The sequence below is a fragment of the Symphalangus syndactylus genome, chromosome 11 (genome assembly GCF_028878055.3).
Source record: "Symphalangus syndactylus isolate Jambi chromosome 11, NHGRI_mSymSyn1-v2.1_pri, whole genome shotgun sequence".
In the NCBI taxonomy this organism is placed as follows: Eukaryota; Metazoa; Chordata; class Mammalia; order Primates; family Hylobatidae; genus Symphalangus; species Symphalangus syndactylus.
The window spans coordinates 106,025,166-106,044,533 of NC_072433.2; the positions used below are offsets into that span (position 1 = coordinate 106,025,166).

Sequence of the window (19,368 nt, forward strand, 5' to 3'; positions counted from 1 at the left end):
ATCTACAACCTCAGAGACAAGCCTCCTAGCTGTGAGCACCCTAAAACAGAAGCCAAAACGATCCAGAGGTGTGGATATATTCTGCCAATAAAATTACGAATAATATGCAAAGGTAAAAAAGTAAATCCCTTGAGAGGCTGAGGCAGGGGGATTGCTTGAAGCCAGGAGTTCAAAACCAGCCTAGGCAACATGGCGAGACCCCTTCTGTGAAAAAAAGTGTTTAAAAATTAGTCAGGTGTGGTGGTACACACCTGCTGTCCCACCACTGAGGTCAGAGGCTGAGGTGGGTGGATTGCTTTGAGCCTAGGAGTTGGAAGCTGCAGTGAGCTATAATCACACCCGTGTACTCCAGTCTAGGCAACAGAGCAAGACCCCATCTCTTAAAAAAAAAAAAAAAAAAAAAGAAAGACAAAGAAAAAAAAAAGTAAAAAGTAAATCACTGATTTGTTAGACCATTGGCATTTTGAATTCAACACTCAAGGGTTCTGGCTCTGCCCCAAAGGAGGAAGACATTTCAAAACATGAAATTATTTTGCCGTGGCACTAATTTAAAGCATATTTCCTGGAAGATACAGTAGAAAAGTCACTTAACGAACAGTAAGTAGAATAGCCTATTCAGAATCTACACCTCAATGAGACTGTGTTAAAACGTAAACCAACTCTGAAGGCTGATAGGGATTTAAGAAACTGAAGTTTTGGATAAAATCAAAAGAATAACGATGTGTTTGGCAATAGATCAGATATATAACATAAACCAGTCTGTAAGAGCTCTATGTGGACACAAGAAAAAGTTCTCAGAAAAAGGTTTTACCCAATGAGTGCTCCCAGCAGCGCTCTGCTTACCAAGTGAGAAATTAAACTTTAGTGGACATTTTAACAGCAGTAGAGAAAGGATATGCAACTACTCCATGGAAATATGTTTATGAAGAAAGCCAGGAGCCTCTACAAACATTTCCATATTCACCTTGGATTTATTCCTAGCAAATGTCAAGGGTCTTGTGTGTAAAATTCCTCTGGGAAAGAGATTCACTGCCAAATGGTCTGGATATATTAGAATTCAAGATTAAAAGGAGGCCAAGTTAATGGGTTTGCATTACAATTCTTTCATTCCTCAATTGTATAAGTATGAAGTTCACATATGCTTAGTTATGATTGGGGGGAAAAAACTATATTTCTTCTATAAACACAACACTCTGGACTTTAATTCTGATTTTTGTTTCCTTTCTGCCATTTTTCTCTCATATATTTAGAGCAAAATTTTTACACTATTACAGAAACTGAATGGATCAACTAAGTGATAATAATTCTATGCAAAAAACAGGGGTGGGGGTATATGCATATTGAAGGCATAGTAAGAAAAAATGACACTACATTTAGAAATAAAACCGAATTACTTTAAACAACATTACAGATTTGGGAAACTTATGCAAAAACTGATTTAAATATTCTTTTAACATTTTTACTTTGTAGACAAGACTATAAGAGACAATTGTTAAAACATTTATAAAGAGCCGCTTGAGTAAACAAAAAAAAAATTAGCAAAAGACTATATTTACAAATAAACTATGTATAGTAGACTATAGTATATAGGGAGTTTTTTGTTTGCCTAGTCACACTTTGTTGTTTTTTTTTTTGATGTTAAAAAAAATCCTTTATTTACTGTCATTAGTCAGCATGAATTATGCCTATGCCGAGTGAGTACCTGCCTGGATCCAGGTACTATGAGAGGTGATTTGCATATATCATCCCACTGGTTCTACACATTGAACCCCGGAGGCAGGTATAGCTACCTGAATTCTTTTTTTTTTTTTTTTTTTATACTTTAGGTTTTAGGGTACATGTGCACAATGTGCAGGTTTGTTACATATGTATCCATGTGCCATGTTGGTGTGCTGCACCCATTAACTCGTCATTTAGCATTAGGTAGATCTCCTAATGCTGTCCCTCCCCCCTCCCCCCACCCCACAACAGTCCCCGGAGTGTGATGTTCCCCTTCCTGTGTCCATGAGTTCTCATTGTTCAATTCCCACCTATGAGTGAGAACATGCAGCGTTTGGTTTTTTGTCCTTGCGATAGTTTACTGAGAATGATGTTTTCCAGTTTCATCCATGTCCCTACAAAGGACATGAACTCATCAATTTTTATGGCTGCATAGTATTCCATGGTGTATATGTGCCACATTTTCTTAATCCAGTCTATCGTTGTTGGACATTTGGGTTGGTTCCAACTCTTTGCTATTGTGAATAGTGCCGCAATAAACATACGGGTGCATGTGTCTTTATAGCAGCATGATTTATAGTCCTGTGGGTATATACCCAGTAGTGGGATGGCTGGGTCAAATGGTATTTCTAGTTGTAGATCCCTGAGGAATCGCCACACTGACTTCCACAATGGTTGAACTAGTTTACAGTCCCACCCACAGTGTAAAAGTGTTCCTATTTCTCCACATCCTCTCCAGCACCTGTTGTTTCCTGACTTTTTAATGATGGCCATTCTAACTGGTGTGAAATGGTATCTCACTGTGGTTTTGATTTGCATTTCTCTGATGGCCAGTGATGATGAGCATTTTTTCATGTGTTTTTTGGCTGCATAAATGTCTTCTTTTGAGAAGTGTCTGTTCATGTCCTTTGCCCACTTTTTGACGGGGTTGTTTTTTTCTTGTAAATTTGTTTGAATTCATTGTAGATTCTGGATATTAGCCCTTTGTCAGATGAGTAGGTTGCAAAAATTTTCTCCCATTCTGTAGGTTGCCTGTTCACTCTGATGGTAGTTTCTTTTGCTGTGCAGAAGTTCCTTAGTTTAATTAGATCCCATTTGTCAATTTTGGCTTTTGTTGCCATTGCTTTTGGTGTTTTAGACATGAAGTCCTTGCCCACACCTATGTCCTGAATGGTATTGCCTAGGTTTTCTTGTAGGATTTTAATGGTTTCAGGTCTAACATTTAAGTCTTTAATCCATCTTGAATTAATTTTTGTATAAGGTGTAAGGAAGGGATCCAGTTTCAGCTTTCAACATATGGCTAACCAGTTTTCCCAGCACCATTTATTAAATAGGGAATCCTTTCCCCATTTCTTGTTTTTGTCAGGTTTGTCAAAGATCAGATAGTTGTAGATATGCGGCATCATTTCTGAGGGCTCTGTTCTGTTCCATTGATCTATGTCTCTGTTGTGGTAGCAGTACCATGCTGTTTTGGTTACTATAGCCTTGTAGTATAGTTTGAAGTCAGGTAGCGTGATGCCTCCAGCTTTGTTCTTTTGGCTTAGGATTGACTTGGCAATGCAGGCTCTTTTTTGGTTCCATATGAACTTTAAAGTAGTTTTTTCCAATTCTGTGAAGAAAGTCATTGGTAGCTTGATGGGGATGGCATTGAATCTATAAATTACCTTGGGCAGTATGGCCATTTTCATGATATTGATTCTTCCAACCCATGAGCATGGAATGTTCTTCCATTTGTTTGTATCCTCTTTTATTTCATTGAGCAGTGGTTTGTAGTTCTCCTTGAAGAGGTCCTTCACATCCCTTGTAAGTTGGATTCCCAGGCATTTTATTCTCTTTGAAGCCATTGTGAATGGGAGTTCACTCATGATTTGGCTCTCTGTTTGTCTGTTATTGGTGTACAAGAATGCTTGTGATTTTTGTACATTGATTTTGTATCCTGAGACTTTGCTGAAGTTGCTTATCAGCTTAAGGAGATTTTGGGCTGAGACGATGGGGTTTTCTAGATATACAATCATGTCATCTGCAAACAGGGACAATTTGACTTCCTCTTTTCCTAATTGAATACCCTTTATTTCCTTCTCCTGCCTGATTGCCCTGGCCAGAACTTCCAGCACTATGTTGAATAGGAGCGGTGAGAGAGGGCATCCCTGTCTTGTGCCAGTTTTCAAAGGGAATGCTTCCAGTTTTTGCCCATTCAGTATGATATTGGCTGTGGGTTTGTCATAGATAGCTCTTATTATTTTCAGATACGTCCCATCAATACCTAATTTATTGAGAGTTTTTAGCATGAAGGGTTGTTGAATTTTGTCAAAGGCCTTTTCTGCATCTATTGAGATAATCATGTGGTTTTTGTCTTTGGTTCTGTTTATATGCTGGATTACATTTATCTATTTGCGTATGTTGAACCAGCCTTGCATCTCAGGGATGAAGCCCACTTGATCATGGTGTATAAGCTTTTTGATGTGCTGCTGGATTCGGTTTGCCAGTATTTTATTGAGGATTTTTGCACCAATGTTCATCAAGGATATTGGTCTGAAATTCTCTTTTTTGGTTATGTCTCTGCCAGGCTTTGGTATCAGGACGATGCTGGCTTCATAAAATGTGTTAGGGAGGATTCCCTCTTTTTCTATCGATTGGAATAGTTTCAGAAGGAATGGTACCAGCTCCTCCTTGTACCTCTGGTAGAATTCGGCTATGAATCCATCAGGTCCTGGACTCTTTTTGGTTGGTAAGCTATTGATTATTGCCACAATTTCAGAGCCTGTTATTGGTCTATTCAGAGATTCAACTTCTTCCTGGTTTTTAAATCATCCTTCTGAAAACAACAGCCCATGTCCTCTGAGGAACTTCCTAATTCATGCAGTCTTCTTGTCAATAACGGTATCACTCTCCACCCCAACCTTAATAAAAGGGCCATCCAGGATTCTACTCTGGGAAAGAGAAACCATCTTTCTGTTAGCATAAATAAAACTAAGAGGTTATTTTTCTTCTTTGAGAACTCCTCAAAAGTTTTTATTCTTATTCTTTTTTCTAACCAGCACATTGCCTGGTATATACTGCCCGGTAGGCATTCAATAAGCTTTTTTTTAATAGGCAATTTATAACACTGGGAAAATTTCATTTCAGTGAAATGATAATCATGGTTTTGGAAACACTGAAATGAAATTTCACCTTACTTCACCTTATAAATTGTACCTCATTCTCACCCTGTTACAGGTAGTTAGACAGGCAAGAGCAGGGCAGGAGAGAGCTCTCCCGCTACCCACTAGGAATATCAGGTGAGGTTTGACAATTATCACACTGCCCCCTCTAAAAATGATAATTTGGCAGCTCATTCAGGGCGCCAGAGCAAGGCCATTTCCTGATGATCCACAGCTACTAACATTAAAGTGTTAGTTGAATGCAGATGCCAGGGAGAAAAAACTTCCTGGGCATGCTCACTAAGAGACAAAAAGGCAAAACATGACCTTCCAGGTATACACCACCGGAAAAAAGGGAAGAAAGCCTCAGACAGACATGTATGCAACTTGCTAAACACACTGCATGAGCTCCAAGGGTAAGGGAGGCACTGCGCATGTGGGAAGCCCACCCTAACGGAAGAATCATGGGAAAGAGGTGAGCCTATAAAGCCCTAGGATCAAGGTTAAACATTCTCTTTGACCGTCAGGCACCCTCTTGGATCTCTTCCAAGTAAGCTTTCCTTTCTTTTCTGTTCTAAAGCCTTTTAAATAAACTTCGACTCCTACTCTGAAACGTGCCTCGGTCTCTTTTCCTGCTTTATGTCCTTCAATGTCTTTCTTCTGAGGAGGCAAGGACTGAAGTTGCTGCAGACCCGCACAGATGTGCTGCTGGTAACTCAGGGTAACTTGGATCTCTTCCACCAGTAACAGCCTGACTCTGAATACTAGAAGTTTTGTTCCTGCTTTTCTAAGCCACCTCAGACAGACACTAGAACATGTTAGACAACACTTAAATGCTTCGGAAGGGCATAAAAAATTCTAAAAAAATTCAAGAACTGTCATAATTGCTGGGAAGACTGGCTTCTGCAGCCCAGTGTGGCTTCACACTAGTCAGAAGACACAGATTCTGTATCCCTCCCCTACCTGGGACCTCCAGGAAAACTCCTCTGGTTGATTCTCAAGAGTCTTCCAAAAAGGCAGAGGGCAGACCAACAGACAGGGGCGGTGAACTCCTCTAACAGGCCCAGGTCTCACACACCTGTTTATCAGCAGTTTAGCTACTGAGCATGTCATATCATACTGGAAGTATCTCCTACCAGGAGGATATTAATCTCCTGCTTCCTACAGATCATTTCCAGTACAGGAAAGAAGTCCATTCATAAGAGAAAATCATATCAAAACAAAGAGAAGCATACCCCAAAAACAGAACTGCCTGAGAATCAGATCCAGCAAAGCCTGAAGCCACTCCTACTCACTCTGAACCTCACCGGTACATGATCTATATATGTCCTTAAGTTAGTGTGGGTCGAAATTCTGTCAGTTACCCATGAAAGGGGCATGTTAACTTATTTGTATCCATCTACTAAGGCAGGCCCCTAGGAAAGTCTATTATGTAATTAAATGAATTTATCTTCATCCAGAAAAGCTGGGGAACAGGGTTACTAATTAACTAAATCTTGCAATATACTAAAAATGTGAACAGGCAATTTTTCAAGAATTTAAAAATATATTTAAAAAAAAACTTTTAGTGTTACATAAGGTAGTTTAGAATTCATCATAAAATCACTACAATTGCCACTATCATTTTACAATTTTATAGATGTCTAAAAATAAGCATATACTTTAAAAAATCAATACCTTTCTCAACTCAATTTCTCTATTTATCTGTATATATATATATATATATATATATATATATATATATATTTTAAAGGAGTAAATATACAGATTTCATTGTTTTTGTGCAACAAGTTCCAAAAGCATTTTGTCTGATCAAGCCATACTCATATTTGGGCTTGGTACATGAGACTCTAAAATTCCATAAATAATATTAATTCTAAGATAATCCATATTTCTTAAGTATATTTAGACGAGACTGTACCAAGATATGTAACATTTGGGTTTTTATATATTGGGTGAGGTTTTTAATTACTTTTTTTTTTTATTTCCTACAACTATTTAGGAAAAGACCATCTTGCTGGCCTAGTGCTAGCAAAACATCAATTTCAAAAAAGTGAAATCTCGCCGGATGTGGTGGCTCACGCCTGTTATCCCAGCACTTTGGGAGGCCAAGGCGGGTGGATCACTTGAGGTCAGGAGTTCAAGACCAGCCTGGCCAATATGTGAAACCCTTTCTTTACTAAAAAGTACAAAAATTAGCTGGGCATGGTGGTGTGCACCTATAGTCCCAGCTACTCGGGAGGCTGAGACAGGAGAATCGCTGGAACCCAAGAGGCAGAGGTTGCAGTGAGCTGAGATTGTGCCACTGCACTCCAGCCTGGGAAACAGAGCAAGCCTCCAACTCAAAAAAAAAAAAAAAAAAAGGGAAATAGTCAAATCTGGATATCTATTCCTTGCTCTCAAATGATTCAGAAAAACATAATTATACACATACATACATATATACATAAAGGGAGAGTAAGGCAAATATGGTATGTTAATGCTTGAGGAATCTGGATTAGTGTATTCAAGGGTACTTAGTATTATTCTTGAAACTTTTCTGTAAATTTCAAGTTATTTCATAAAAGTTTACAACTTAGGATCTTGTCATATGATTAATAGGGTAAATGATGATTTTTATAAGAACATTTATTTTCTATCTTGTGAACTTTTTTTCATATCTTTGGCCTTTTTATTTAGATTTTCACGTTTACCTTATTCATTTCTACTAATTCTAAGCTTATGAGGTCTTTATCTTATTTGATAGTTCTTCAGAAAGCCATTTGCCTTTTCACTTGAGTCTATGTGATATTTCGCATGATGTAATCAAATCTGTCCGATGTTTCCATGAAGTATTTTTGCTTTTATCCTATGGCTGTAAAGCATTACCTATCTCAAGTTTAAATATCCACCTGCATTTGCTTCTGGTTTGAAAAAACAAAAAAAGGAGAAGGTGATAGAAATGTATAGTATAGTAGAACTGAGAAATTATTTATATATTTCCTGATCTGCTGCTCAATTTAAATGAGAGAACAATTCTGATGAATTTTGTCTTTTGAAATAGATTTTAACCTTTTTAACGTGACTATGTGCTTCATCTCTGTGATAGCTGTGTAGTTACCACAAAACAAAAGATTAAAGATGTAGACATAACATATGCAGGAAAAAATTTTTTTTCAAATATTTAGACTAAAATGTTTTACAGATGTAACACTTTTGTTAAACTTTCTCTGTATATTGGGTGATATTTAAATGTAATGTGAACGTAAAATTTTATCTGGGATATGCCACAATCTAACAGTATCCATGCCTTTTATGAGTTAGACATAAACTCGTTGTTATGTGGAAGACAACAAATATCAATGAATATTTAGGAAGTCAGAGAAATCTAAAGCTATTCTATGTAAATATCCTGAATCGAAGTTTTCCATTTAGAAACACTATACCACTGTGGTTGAGACTACTGGCTTCAGCTCTAACAAGATGAGTTCAAGTTGCGGCTATGCTGTGAAATAGTTATGAGATCTAAAGCAAGTTATTTAATGTCTCTGTACTTTGGTTTCCTCATCTGTTATCTAAGATACCAATACTTATTACCTCATGGGATTTGGGGAAAGATAATACATGTAAATACATGTAAAACATTTGGAATTGAGCCTGCTCCATCAAAGCACTCAATGCATTAGCTATTTTTTAGAATTGTGTTACATATTTTAGTCTCATCTAAAAACGATGTCTGTGTTTTGGTCAAAGGGAATAAAACTATAAAGAATTTAAGTTTAAAACCTCAGAAGTCAGGGTTCCATTGTTATTTTTCACTAAGTGCATGGCTTGTATGCACCCAACAACAGAGCAGATAACACAAAAACTACTGGGAATGCAGGGATAACATCATTAAAAACACATAAGCACTAAAACTTTTCATAATCCTTTTTCAGTATCAAACAGTCCAAGTATACCAAAAAATAAAAACATAAAGAAAAATACAATTAACAAACTTAAAAGCAATAGTATGAATGTTTACATCCCTAAATAGAGAATGTACATTTTTATGGTAATAGAACATGAACAAAAATCTACCAGGTAACTATTCACACAGAAATCATAAACTTATTCAAAATAGTGTGAGTAATGCTCTTTTATCATGATTCCAAAAATCAGAAATAAAAGTAAAATAATGATGAAAAGTGTTCAAACACTTAAGAATTAAGAACTCATTGACAGTATGGAGATTCCTTAAAGAACTAAAAGTAGGCCAGGCACGGTAGCTCTCGCCTGTAATTCCAGCACTTTGGGAGGCCAAGGCGGGTGGATCACAAAGTCAGGAGATCGAGACCATCCTGGCTAACACAGTGAAACCCTGTCTCTACTAAAAATACAAAAAATTAGCCGGGCACGGTGGTGGGCATCTGTAGTCCCAGCTACTCAGGAGGCTGAGGCAAGAGAATGGCGTGAACCCGGGAGGCGGAGCTGGCAGTGAGCCGAGATCGCGCCACTGCACTCCAGCCTGGGCAACAAAGTGAGACTCCATCTCAAAAAAAAAAAAAGAACTAAAAGTAGATCTACCGTTCAGTCAAGCAATCCCACTACTGGGTATTTACCCAAAGGAAAATAAGTCATTATATGAAAAAGACACATAAACAAAGTGTGATGCCTCATGATTGCAACCCTAGCACTTTGGGAAGCCAAGGTAGGGAGAGGATCACTTAAGCCCAGGAGTTCAAGGCCAGCCTGGACAACACAGTGAGACCTCATTTCAATTTAAAAAGAAAAAAAAAGACACACGCACAGGCATGTTTACAGCAGCACGATTCACAATTGCAAAGACATGGAACCAATCTAAGTGCCCATCAACCAATGAGTAGACAAAGAAAAATGTAGTATATATATACCACGGAATACTACTCAGCCATAAAAATGAACAAACTAAGTTCCTTTTGCAGCAACTTGGATGGAACTGGAGGCCATTATTCTAAGTGAAGTAACCCAGGAATGGAAAACCAAATTCCATTATGTTCTCACTTATAAGTGGGAGCTAAGCTATGAGGATGCAAAGATGTACATAATAAATTTTGGGGACTCTGGGTGGAAGGGGGAGCTGAGGACTAAAAGACTAAATATTCGGTACAGTGTACACTGCTCAGGTGACGGGTGCACTAAAATCTCAGAATTCACCACTACAGAATTCATCCATGTAACCAACAACCACTTGTACCCCAAAAGCTATTGAAATTTAAAAAAAAAGAATTCATTGATAATCCATGGGTAGAAAGAAATCAAAACAACTTATATCAACGTTACTGATAAAAGAACACTTCAACCCAAAATGAGGGGATACAGTGACAGTTATACTAGCAGAAATATTGCATCCATCTCGCCCCTTTTGTTCAAAAAAGAAAGTGATTTTTTTTTTTAGAGACAGGGTCTCTCTCTGGCACCCAGGCTGGAGTGCAGTGGCATAATCACAGCTCACTGTAACCTCAAACTCCTGGGCTCAAGTGATCCTCCCACCTCAGCCTCACAAGTAGCTGGAGTTATAGGTACAAGCCACCAAGCCTAGCAAAACTCAGAAATCTTAATAAAGAAATTTAGTACTTGTTTTAGTCAGCTTAGTCTGTTGTAACATTCATTTCTCACAGTTCTAGAAGCTGGGAAGTCTGAATCAGAGCACCTGCATGGTCACGGTCCTGGTGAGAGCTCTCTTCCTGGCTTGCAAATGGAAGTCTTCTTGCTGTGTCCTCACATGCAGAGAGAGACAGAGAAAGAGAGAGAGAGATAGAGAGACAGAGAGACAGAGAGAACAAAAAGGAAATACCTCTCATGTCTCTTCTTCTAAAGGTACTAATCCCATTATGAGGGCTCTGCCTTCATAATCTAATCACCTCCCATAGGTCCCATCTCCAAATACCATTATACTGGAAGTTAGGGCTCCAATATATGCATGGGGTCGGGGGAGGACAGGGAACACAATTCAGTCTACAGAAGTACTCTTAGTAAAAATCTTATAAAATCAGAAGAATAATGGAAGAAAATAAGCCCAAAAAGATGAAATATAAAATTGGTCAAGAAAAAAGTTCAATGTGATGAAATAAAAATAAACTATAATAGCCAATATAAACAACCTAAAAGCTTATACTTTTAAAAGCTCTATAAAATAGAGAAACCTCTTTTGAATCTGTTTGTGTAAAGAACGTTTGTGTATGTGTGTGTGTGTGTCTACGTCTGTGTGTGTATGATTAAAAACAAGAAAAAATGCATTCCTGAGTAATTAAAATAATTAAGACTGTATATAAGTATATGGCAACCAATCTGCTAACTTAGAGAAAAGAGATAATTCTCTAGAGAAATATAAAAGTTATTAAAAACTGATCTAAACAGAAGTAGAAAGCTTGAATAATTTCCTTAGAAGAGTCTGAAAGAAGGATTTAAAAGCTACCATTTCTAAAGAGAACAGAACCAAGTGATTTCACCAGTGAGTTCCATCTAATTTCTAAGGTGCAAGGAATTCTAGTATTATTTAAACTATTCCAGGTCATAGAAAAATATTAAAATCTCTCCAATTTACTTTGGAACTTAACATTATCTTAATACCCAAACCTGACAGTGGACCAAAAATACACATAATTCAACGCCACTAAATAAAATATAATTTTCAGCAATATATCAAAAATGTTTAATAGTTTACTCAGTCGAGTCCATTATAGGAATATAAGAACGGACCAATATTAAGAAAGGTGTCTTCATAATTAATTACATCAAAAAACTGAAGAATAAACCATATAACTGTAATAAGAAATGACAAAAAGTATTTAATAAAAACTTAGTCATTCCTAGTAAGAACTAGGTAATTCAGTAACCAAATAATAGTATTTAAATAAGATAATGCTTCTTAAAACACATTAATACATATAAAAATCCTTAGACTTCTCTGATTAAATGTCTAAGAGACTCTTAATATAGCCACATGCCTCAACTACAGTAAAATTTGGCAGTAGGAGAGAAAAAATGACAAATTTGTAATTTTATATATATATATATTCAAAATATATACATATTCAAACTCATAAACATAAGCATACGTATATCTAGGTACTATATATTCACACATAGAAATACCACCAAATTCATATATAAAAATGTATGTGTATCCCTTCACAGAAAACATACACAATATACCTAATTATACATTTATATTTATTCTCTGTTAAAATTACTAGTTTACCTGTTTGGGATGTCGGAACAAGGAGTTCTTATAGAAAATATCCTTAGCCTGGCTCCATGTACCATCAATGATGATGATTGTAGAAGGATAAACAGGAGAATCTAATATAAATTCTTCCAAATTAGCAGCTTCAGCCCCTGGATATAATATTAATGTACCAGACTTCCGGCAAACAGTTGAAAGTTCAGGATCTCTGAAAAAGTTTTTTAAAAATATATTTTTATTAGCTTGTGAGGAAAAAAGATTTTATTATGCTTATTGAATTTCCTAATAAAAGTTTCCCTATATCTAGTCATTTGTCTAATCAAATATAGGTATTACTTTACAAAGTATGAATTAAAAAGACTCAAAATTTTGTGTACTCTCTACGGATGTAGTCACCACAATTCTGCCACTCTCCTCTAGGCTTTCCAGTCCTCACTATTCTTCTCTATTAAAGCTTTTCTGTCCAACTGCCAGTGACATAACCTTAGCCCTTCCAAAGAATTCTTCCTTTCCTCACTAATACTTCTTGTGTAATCTGATCCACTTTATCAAAGTAAACAACTGGCACTGCCTAACAATCCTAGCACAAACAATCCTAACAATCCCAAGGCAAAATCTAGTAGCAATGGAAGAACCATAAAGAGAAGTAAGGTTGCACAGGCAAGCCACATGCTCAAATTCACCTTTGTTAAAGCCAACTAAATATGGCCTGAAAAGGACTCCATACTTCTATATTTGAGTCCTTGTGGATGAACCGTAACCTATCTTAATAGACAAGATTGAAAACCTAATTTAGGAGTATCCACCTGTTAACAATGGCTGAGTCTTGGCCACTCACAGACCGCTAAGTGTTCAAACTGTGTTCAAATAAGGTACACCCCAACCTGTAACCAATCCAGCTGTTTCTGTACCTCATTGCTGATTTCTGTACGTCACTTCCCTTTTTTTTTTCTTTTTGTCCACAAATTTGTTCTGACCACGAGGCATCCCTGGAGTCTCTCTGAATCTGCTGTGATTCTGGGGGCTGCCCGATTCACAAATTGTTCATTGCTCAATTAAATTCCTTTAAATTTAATTTGGCTGAAGTTTTTCTTATAACACTGTATATTATCTATTGAAGGAAACCAAAATATTTCACTTCAAAATATACTTATTTGACATATGTTGAGACAGCTGTTTAGAGGGCTTGCAAACAGCAGCAGCCTTGAAAAGCTGTTCCATCTGTAGAGAAAAACACATGGCAGCCAGGCTTTCTCTGAGGACCTTCCCTTGTCCAGATCTAGGAAATAATAACTGAAAGTCTGACAACCTTAATGGTCTGAAAGAAATATTTACCCTGTATTCTCTATGAAGGCTGCTATCAGTGCAGTTTCACTTGCATAACAAGACCACTTTTGCCAGCCAGGCCTCCTCTTCTCCCCGTCCCAGATGTTTTTGCCATAATAAACAGCTTTGCCATGCTCTAAGCCCCTATTCTTTCTGTAAACCTCAAGATGACATAAAAGCACCAACCATCTGGCCATTTCTTTGAGTTCTTATATTTCATAAGACTCCCTTACACGTTAATAAATTTGTATGCCTTTTCTCCCTTTAATTTGCCTTTTGTCAGATGGTTTTCAGCAGACCTTCAGAGGGTGAAGAGGAACGTTTCCCTTGGCCCCTACACCATCATCCAGTTCAGTTACAGAGTTAGTTGATTCAACATTCATTCAAAAATGTGTCAAAGCTTTTTGGTACTGGAGATAAAACAATGAATGAGACACCCTTTGCCCACAAGCAAAAAACAAAACAAAATGCTATTAAGGGGAAAGGAGACAAATTATGATTTTTCTTTGAAATATAATCTGGACTTCCAAATTCAGCTCAGAAATAAAGACTTTGAAAGTCATCAAGCCCATCTTCACAAGAAAAATGCTAACAAACTGAAAATTAACAACTTTTCTTAGATTCATCAGAGAATTGAGGCCCCAGGGCAAACACTCCAAAAACCAGAGGAAAAAAAAAAAAAGTAACCATCTTGAAATAGCCCACAGCATTCTCCATAACAAAGGCCTTTCCCTCAAGGGAAATTACTTACCATAGCTTTTTTGTACCTATTATTTAACCACAAAAAGAAATTAAGTACTAATATATGTTACAAAATACATGCTACAACCTTGAAAACATTAGGCTAAGTGAAAGAAGCCAGTCACAAAAGTCCAAATATATTATTTCATTTATATGGAATATCAGATATCAAATATGGATAACAAATAGGAAAATCAATAGAAACACAGAGTAGACTAGTGTTTGCTTAGGACTGGGAAGGCACAGGGAGTTGGAGAGGATGGAGGGCATAGGGATAGGTAGGTGACAGTTAAAGGTAGAGGGTTTCTTTTTGAGGTGATGACATATTTTAAATTGACTGGTGATGGCTGCAAATATCTTTGGATATACTAGAAACCAATTAATTTGTACATTTTAAATTGGTAAATTAAATGGTAGGTGAATTACATCTCAATAAAGCCCTTTCAAAAAAAGGGGGGGGTGATAAAGATATATGATAATACTAGTCAAAAGATAATTCCAGGCCACGCAGTGGCTCACCCCTGTAATCCCAGCACTTTGGGAGGCCGAGGCAGGAACACTGCTTGAGCCCAAGAGTTCAACATCAGTCTAGGCAACACAGTGAGACTCCCATCTCTCCAAAAATATTTAAAAATTAGCCGAGCATGGTGGCGTGCACCTATGGCCCCAGCTACTCGGGAGGCGGAGGCAGGAGAATCGCTTGAGCCTGGGAGGTCAAGGCTGCAGTGAGTGAACCATGATTGTGCCACTACACTCAAGCTTGGGCAACAGAACGAGACCTTGTCTTAAAAAAAAAAAAAAAAAAAAAAGAAACAAGGTAACTGCAGTCTGCAATAGCCATATTAACTACAGACAAAGCAGACATCAGAAGTAAACTTACCAGGATGATGAGAGGCATTACATAATAACAAAAGAGTCAATTCTCCAAGAAGATGTAACAATCTTTTAACATGTATGTACTTAACAATTCACTGTTCACAACATGTAAGGCAAAAACCAATAGAACTGAAAAGAGAAATAGACAAATACAGTAATACAGTTGGAAATTTCAGTACAACCTTGTCAGTAACTGGTAGATCAAGCAGATAAAAAATCAGTAAGGATATTGTTGGCCTGAACAGCATTATCAATCAACATGATCTAATTCATATTTATAGAATAGTCCACCAACAACAAAATACACATTCTTCTCAAGTTCACATGAAACACTCACCAAAACAGACCACATTCTGGGCCATAAAACATACCCTGACAAATTTAAAATAGAAATCATACAAAGTATGCTGTCAGACTACAATGGAATTAAATTAGAGCCAGAAAACTTGATGGAAAACTCCACAACATTGGAGATTAAACAACATACTTCTAAATAAACCACGGGTCAAGAGATAAGTCCCAAGGGAAATTTTTAAATATTTTGAACTAAACGAAAATGAAAATACAACTTATCAAAATGTGTGGGAAGCAGCAAAAGCACTGCTTAGAGGGATATTCACAGCATTAAAATGCACAATGGGAAAGAGGAAAGACCTGAAAATCAACAGTCTGAGCTTCCTCCTTAAAAACACAACAACAACAAAAACAACAACAACAACAAAAGCTAGATAGGGCCATGCATGGTGGCTCGTGCCTCAAATCCCAGAGGCAGGAGGGTCGCTTGTGGCCAGGAGCTCAAGACCAGCCTGAGCAATGTAGCAAGACTCTGTCTTGACAAAAAAATTAAAAAAAAAAAAAAAAAAAAAAAAAGCTAGAGAAAGAATAGCAATTTAAGTCTAAAGCAAGCACTATAAAAAGAAAAGAAAGAGTAAAACCTAAGATGGAAATCAATGAAGTTCAAAATAGGAAGACAACAGAAAAAAATCAATGAAATCAAAAGCTGATTGTTATAGAAGGAATTGTGTCCTCCCCAAAATTCATATGTTGAAGTCCTAACCCCTAGTAGCTCAGAATATGATGGTATTTAGAGATAGATAAATCACCTTTAAAGAGGTGATTAAGCTAAAATGAAGCCATTAGGGTGGTCCCTATTCTAATCTAACTGGTATGATTATAAGAAGAGGAAATTTGGACACAAAAGAAGAGATGGCAGGGGCACACCTGTTCACAGGGACAACCATATGAACAGGCAATGAGAGGGCAACCAACTGTAAGCCAAGGAGAGGCCTCAGGAGAAACCAAATCTACTGGCCTCTTGATCTTGGAGTTCTAAACTCAAGAACTGTGGAAAATAAACTTCTCTTTGGCCACCCAGTATGTGGTATTTTATTATGGCAGTCCTAGCCAACTAATACAGTGGTTCTTTGAAAAGATCAAGTAAATTGATAAAACTACACCTGAGGTAATTAAAAAAAAAAGAGCAAAGACACAATTACCGATATCAGAAATAAAAACGGTGATCATTACTGATTCCATAGTCATTAAGAAAATAATAAACACTACAAAAAACTCAGTGGCCACAAATTTCATAGTTAGGAGGAAATTAACTAATTCCTTGAAAAACAAACTATCGAAACTCACACAAGGAGAAATAGGAAAACCGAAAAGCTCTAAGTCTATTAAAGAAATTGAATCAATAATTAATAATCTTCTAAAAAAGAAATCACCAGGCCCAGGTGGTTTCAGCAGTGAATTCTCTCAAACATTTCAGGAAGAAATGGTATCAATTCTCTACAATCTCTTCCAGATACTAAAAACAGACAGAACATTGCCTAATTCGTTCTATAAGGCCAGCATTACCCTCATATCAAAACCAAATAAAGGCATTACAAGAAAGGAAAACTACAGATTAATATCCCTTATGAACATAAAGGCAAAAATTCTCAACAAAATATCAGCAAATTAAATCCAATGATGCACAAAAAGTTATCTACCATCACAAATCAGATTTATTACAGGGATGGAAGGTTGGTTTAACATTCAAAATCAATAAATGTAATCACTCACATCAATGGACTAAAGAAGAAACATCAAAGTTTCTTCACAAAGAAAACGCATTTGACAAAACCCAAAGTCTACTCATGATAAAAACTCTCCACAAACTAGGAATAGGGGAGAATGTCCTCTATTTAATAAAGAACATTGGCAAAATACCTATAGCTAGCATTATACGTAATAGTTCTCTAAGACTGAGAACAAAACAAGTATATCCTCTCACCACTGCTATTCAATCCCTAGCTATTGAAATAAGAAAAGGGAACTAAAGATATACAAACTAGAGAGATGAAATAAAACCATATATACTCCTCAGATGACCTAATCATCTATGTAGAAAAGTCCAGGGAACAGACCAAAATAAACAAATAAATAAATAAAAATAACCTCCAAGAACAAGTAAATAAGTACAGCAAGGTCACAAGATATAAGGTTAATATACAAAAGTCAATTGCTTTCCCACATACCAGCAACGAAAAATTCACATTTGTAATTGTTTTAAATACCATTAAAATAGCCCTCCAAAAATGAAATTCTTAGGTGTGAATCTATTAAAATATGTAAAGTACCTGTATGTGAAACACTAAAAAACACTGATAAAAAGTAAAAAGGACCGGGCACAGTGGCTCACATCTGTAATCCCAGCACTTTGGGAGGCCAAAGCAGGTGGATCCCTTGAGCCCAGGAGTTTAAGACTGGCCTGGGCAACATAGTGAGAACTTGTCTCCATTAAAAAAAAAAAAAAAGCAAAGAATATCTAAATAACTGCTTTAGATTTACAGAATTATTGCAAAAATGGTACAGAGAATTCCTATAAACACTACACCCAGTTTCCCTTACTATCTAAAAGTAAAATACATGAAAACAATAACACAAAAAATAGAAAGAGATTGCATGGAATTATATTTTTATAAGGTTCTTATGTTATATACTTAACGTATAACATTATCAATTCAAGGTAAACAGTGATAAAGTAAGAATACATAGTATAATCCAAAGACTAACCACAAAAGGCATACCTAAAAAGCCAACAAAGACATAGAATGGAATGCCAGGAAAAACTTGGTAACCCAGAAGAAAGACATACAAGAGGAACAAAAGATCAAATAACTGATAAGACTAACAGAGGACAAATATCACTATGGTATTCACTGGTAATGTAAAAGAAAACAAATCAATAATTACATCCAGGGAAATGAAATAAACTCTCCAATTAAACAGCAGAGATTGTTTAAATTTCTGCTTAAATTTAAAAACCAAGACCCATACCATATAAACACTAGCACCCACACATAGCAGACTTTAAGACAAAGAGTATTACCAGAGATAAAGACAGACATCTGTGATATTGTGAAATATATATTTGGTCTTCTTTCCGTTTCCTGGCATACAACTCCTAAAATCCTTAGAATCTCCAAAGTGTTGTTTTTTTTGTTTGCTAATATTGACTGACGCTCCAGGGTGGGATTAGTCACTGGAAAGACTAAGGGGAAGGAGAGAGGCTAAAGGTCAAGTTGATCACCAGTGGCCAATGGCTTAATCAATCACGCCTGAATAATGAAGTCTAAATAAAAACCCAAGCAGACAGGGTTCAGAGAGCTGAACATGTGGCCATTCCCGGAGGGTAGTGCACCAGGGAAGGCATGGAAGCTCTGCACCCCTTTCTCTGTACCTTGCATTATGTATCTCATCTGTACCCTTTGTAATATCCTTTATCATAAACTAGTAAACATTAAGTGTTTCTAATTAACTGAACCCAAACCAAGAGTTGTGGAAGCCCCACCTTGAAGCTGATCAGTCAGAAGTTCCTGGGGCCGGACTTGCCAATGGTGTCTGAAGGGGGGAAGGGGAAGTCTTGGGAACTGAGCCCTCATCCTGTGGGATGTGACACTATCCCCAGGTAGGCAGGGTCAGAATTGAACTGGAGGACACCCAACTAGTATTATTGCAAAATTGACTGCTTGCTTGCTTGCTTGTCGGGAGAAATCCTCACATATCTGGGGGTCACAGAAGTCTTCTGTGTTGAAGTTTGTGGTATTGACACCACAGCAGAGGAAAAATGAGAGTTTTTCCAACAACACACAATAATGATAAAAGGACTAGTGCATCAAGTAAACATAATAATACGAAATACATATTCACCTACTTAAAGAGTTTTCAAACAGGAACCAAAAGAACAAAATGTAAAAATAAACAAATCCCTAATCATAGCTGGAGATTTTAACACAATTTCCTTGATATTTGAGAGAAAACATGCTCATAAAATCAGTCAAAATACAGAATATTTGAATAACACTATCAACCATCTTGACCTAATTGATAATT

General features: G+C 36.8%; 1 protein-coding gene across 3 annotated transcripts in view; it reads right to left on the reverse strand.

Annotated features, from left to right (window-relative positions):
• The window catches only part of DTWD2 (DTW domain containing 2), a 161,447-nt gene that overhangs the window by 90,245 nt on the left and 51,834 nt on the right, over nt 1-19,368 (reverse strand). Inside the window, exons 4-6 of one of the 3 annotated variants that reach the window (XM_063612943.1) lie at nt 12,061-12,253; nt 10,510-10,569; nt 2,584-4,649 (exon numbers count right to left, since the gene is read on the reverse strand). In XM_063612943.1, coding sequence (XP_063469013.1) covers nt 4,575-4,649; nt 10,510-10,569; nt 12,061-12,253 — 328 coding nt within the window. In that variant the 3' untranslated portion in view covers nt 2,584-4,574. Of the gene's footprint in view, nt 1-2,583; nt 4,650-10,509; nt 10,570-12,060; nt 12,254-19,368 lie in introns of those variants that run through there. The other 2 variants (XM_055298764.2, XM_055298765.2) reach the window with 2 other exon arrangements.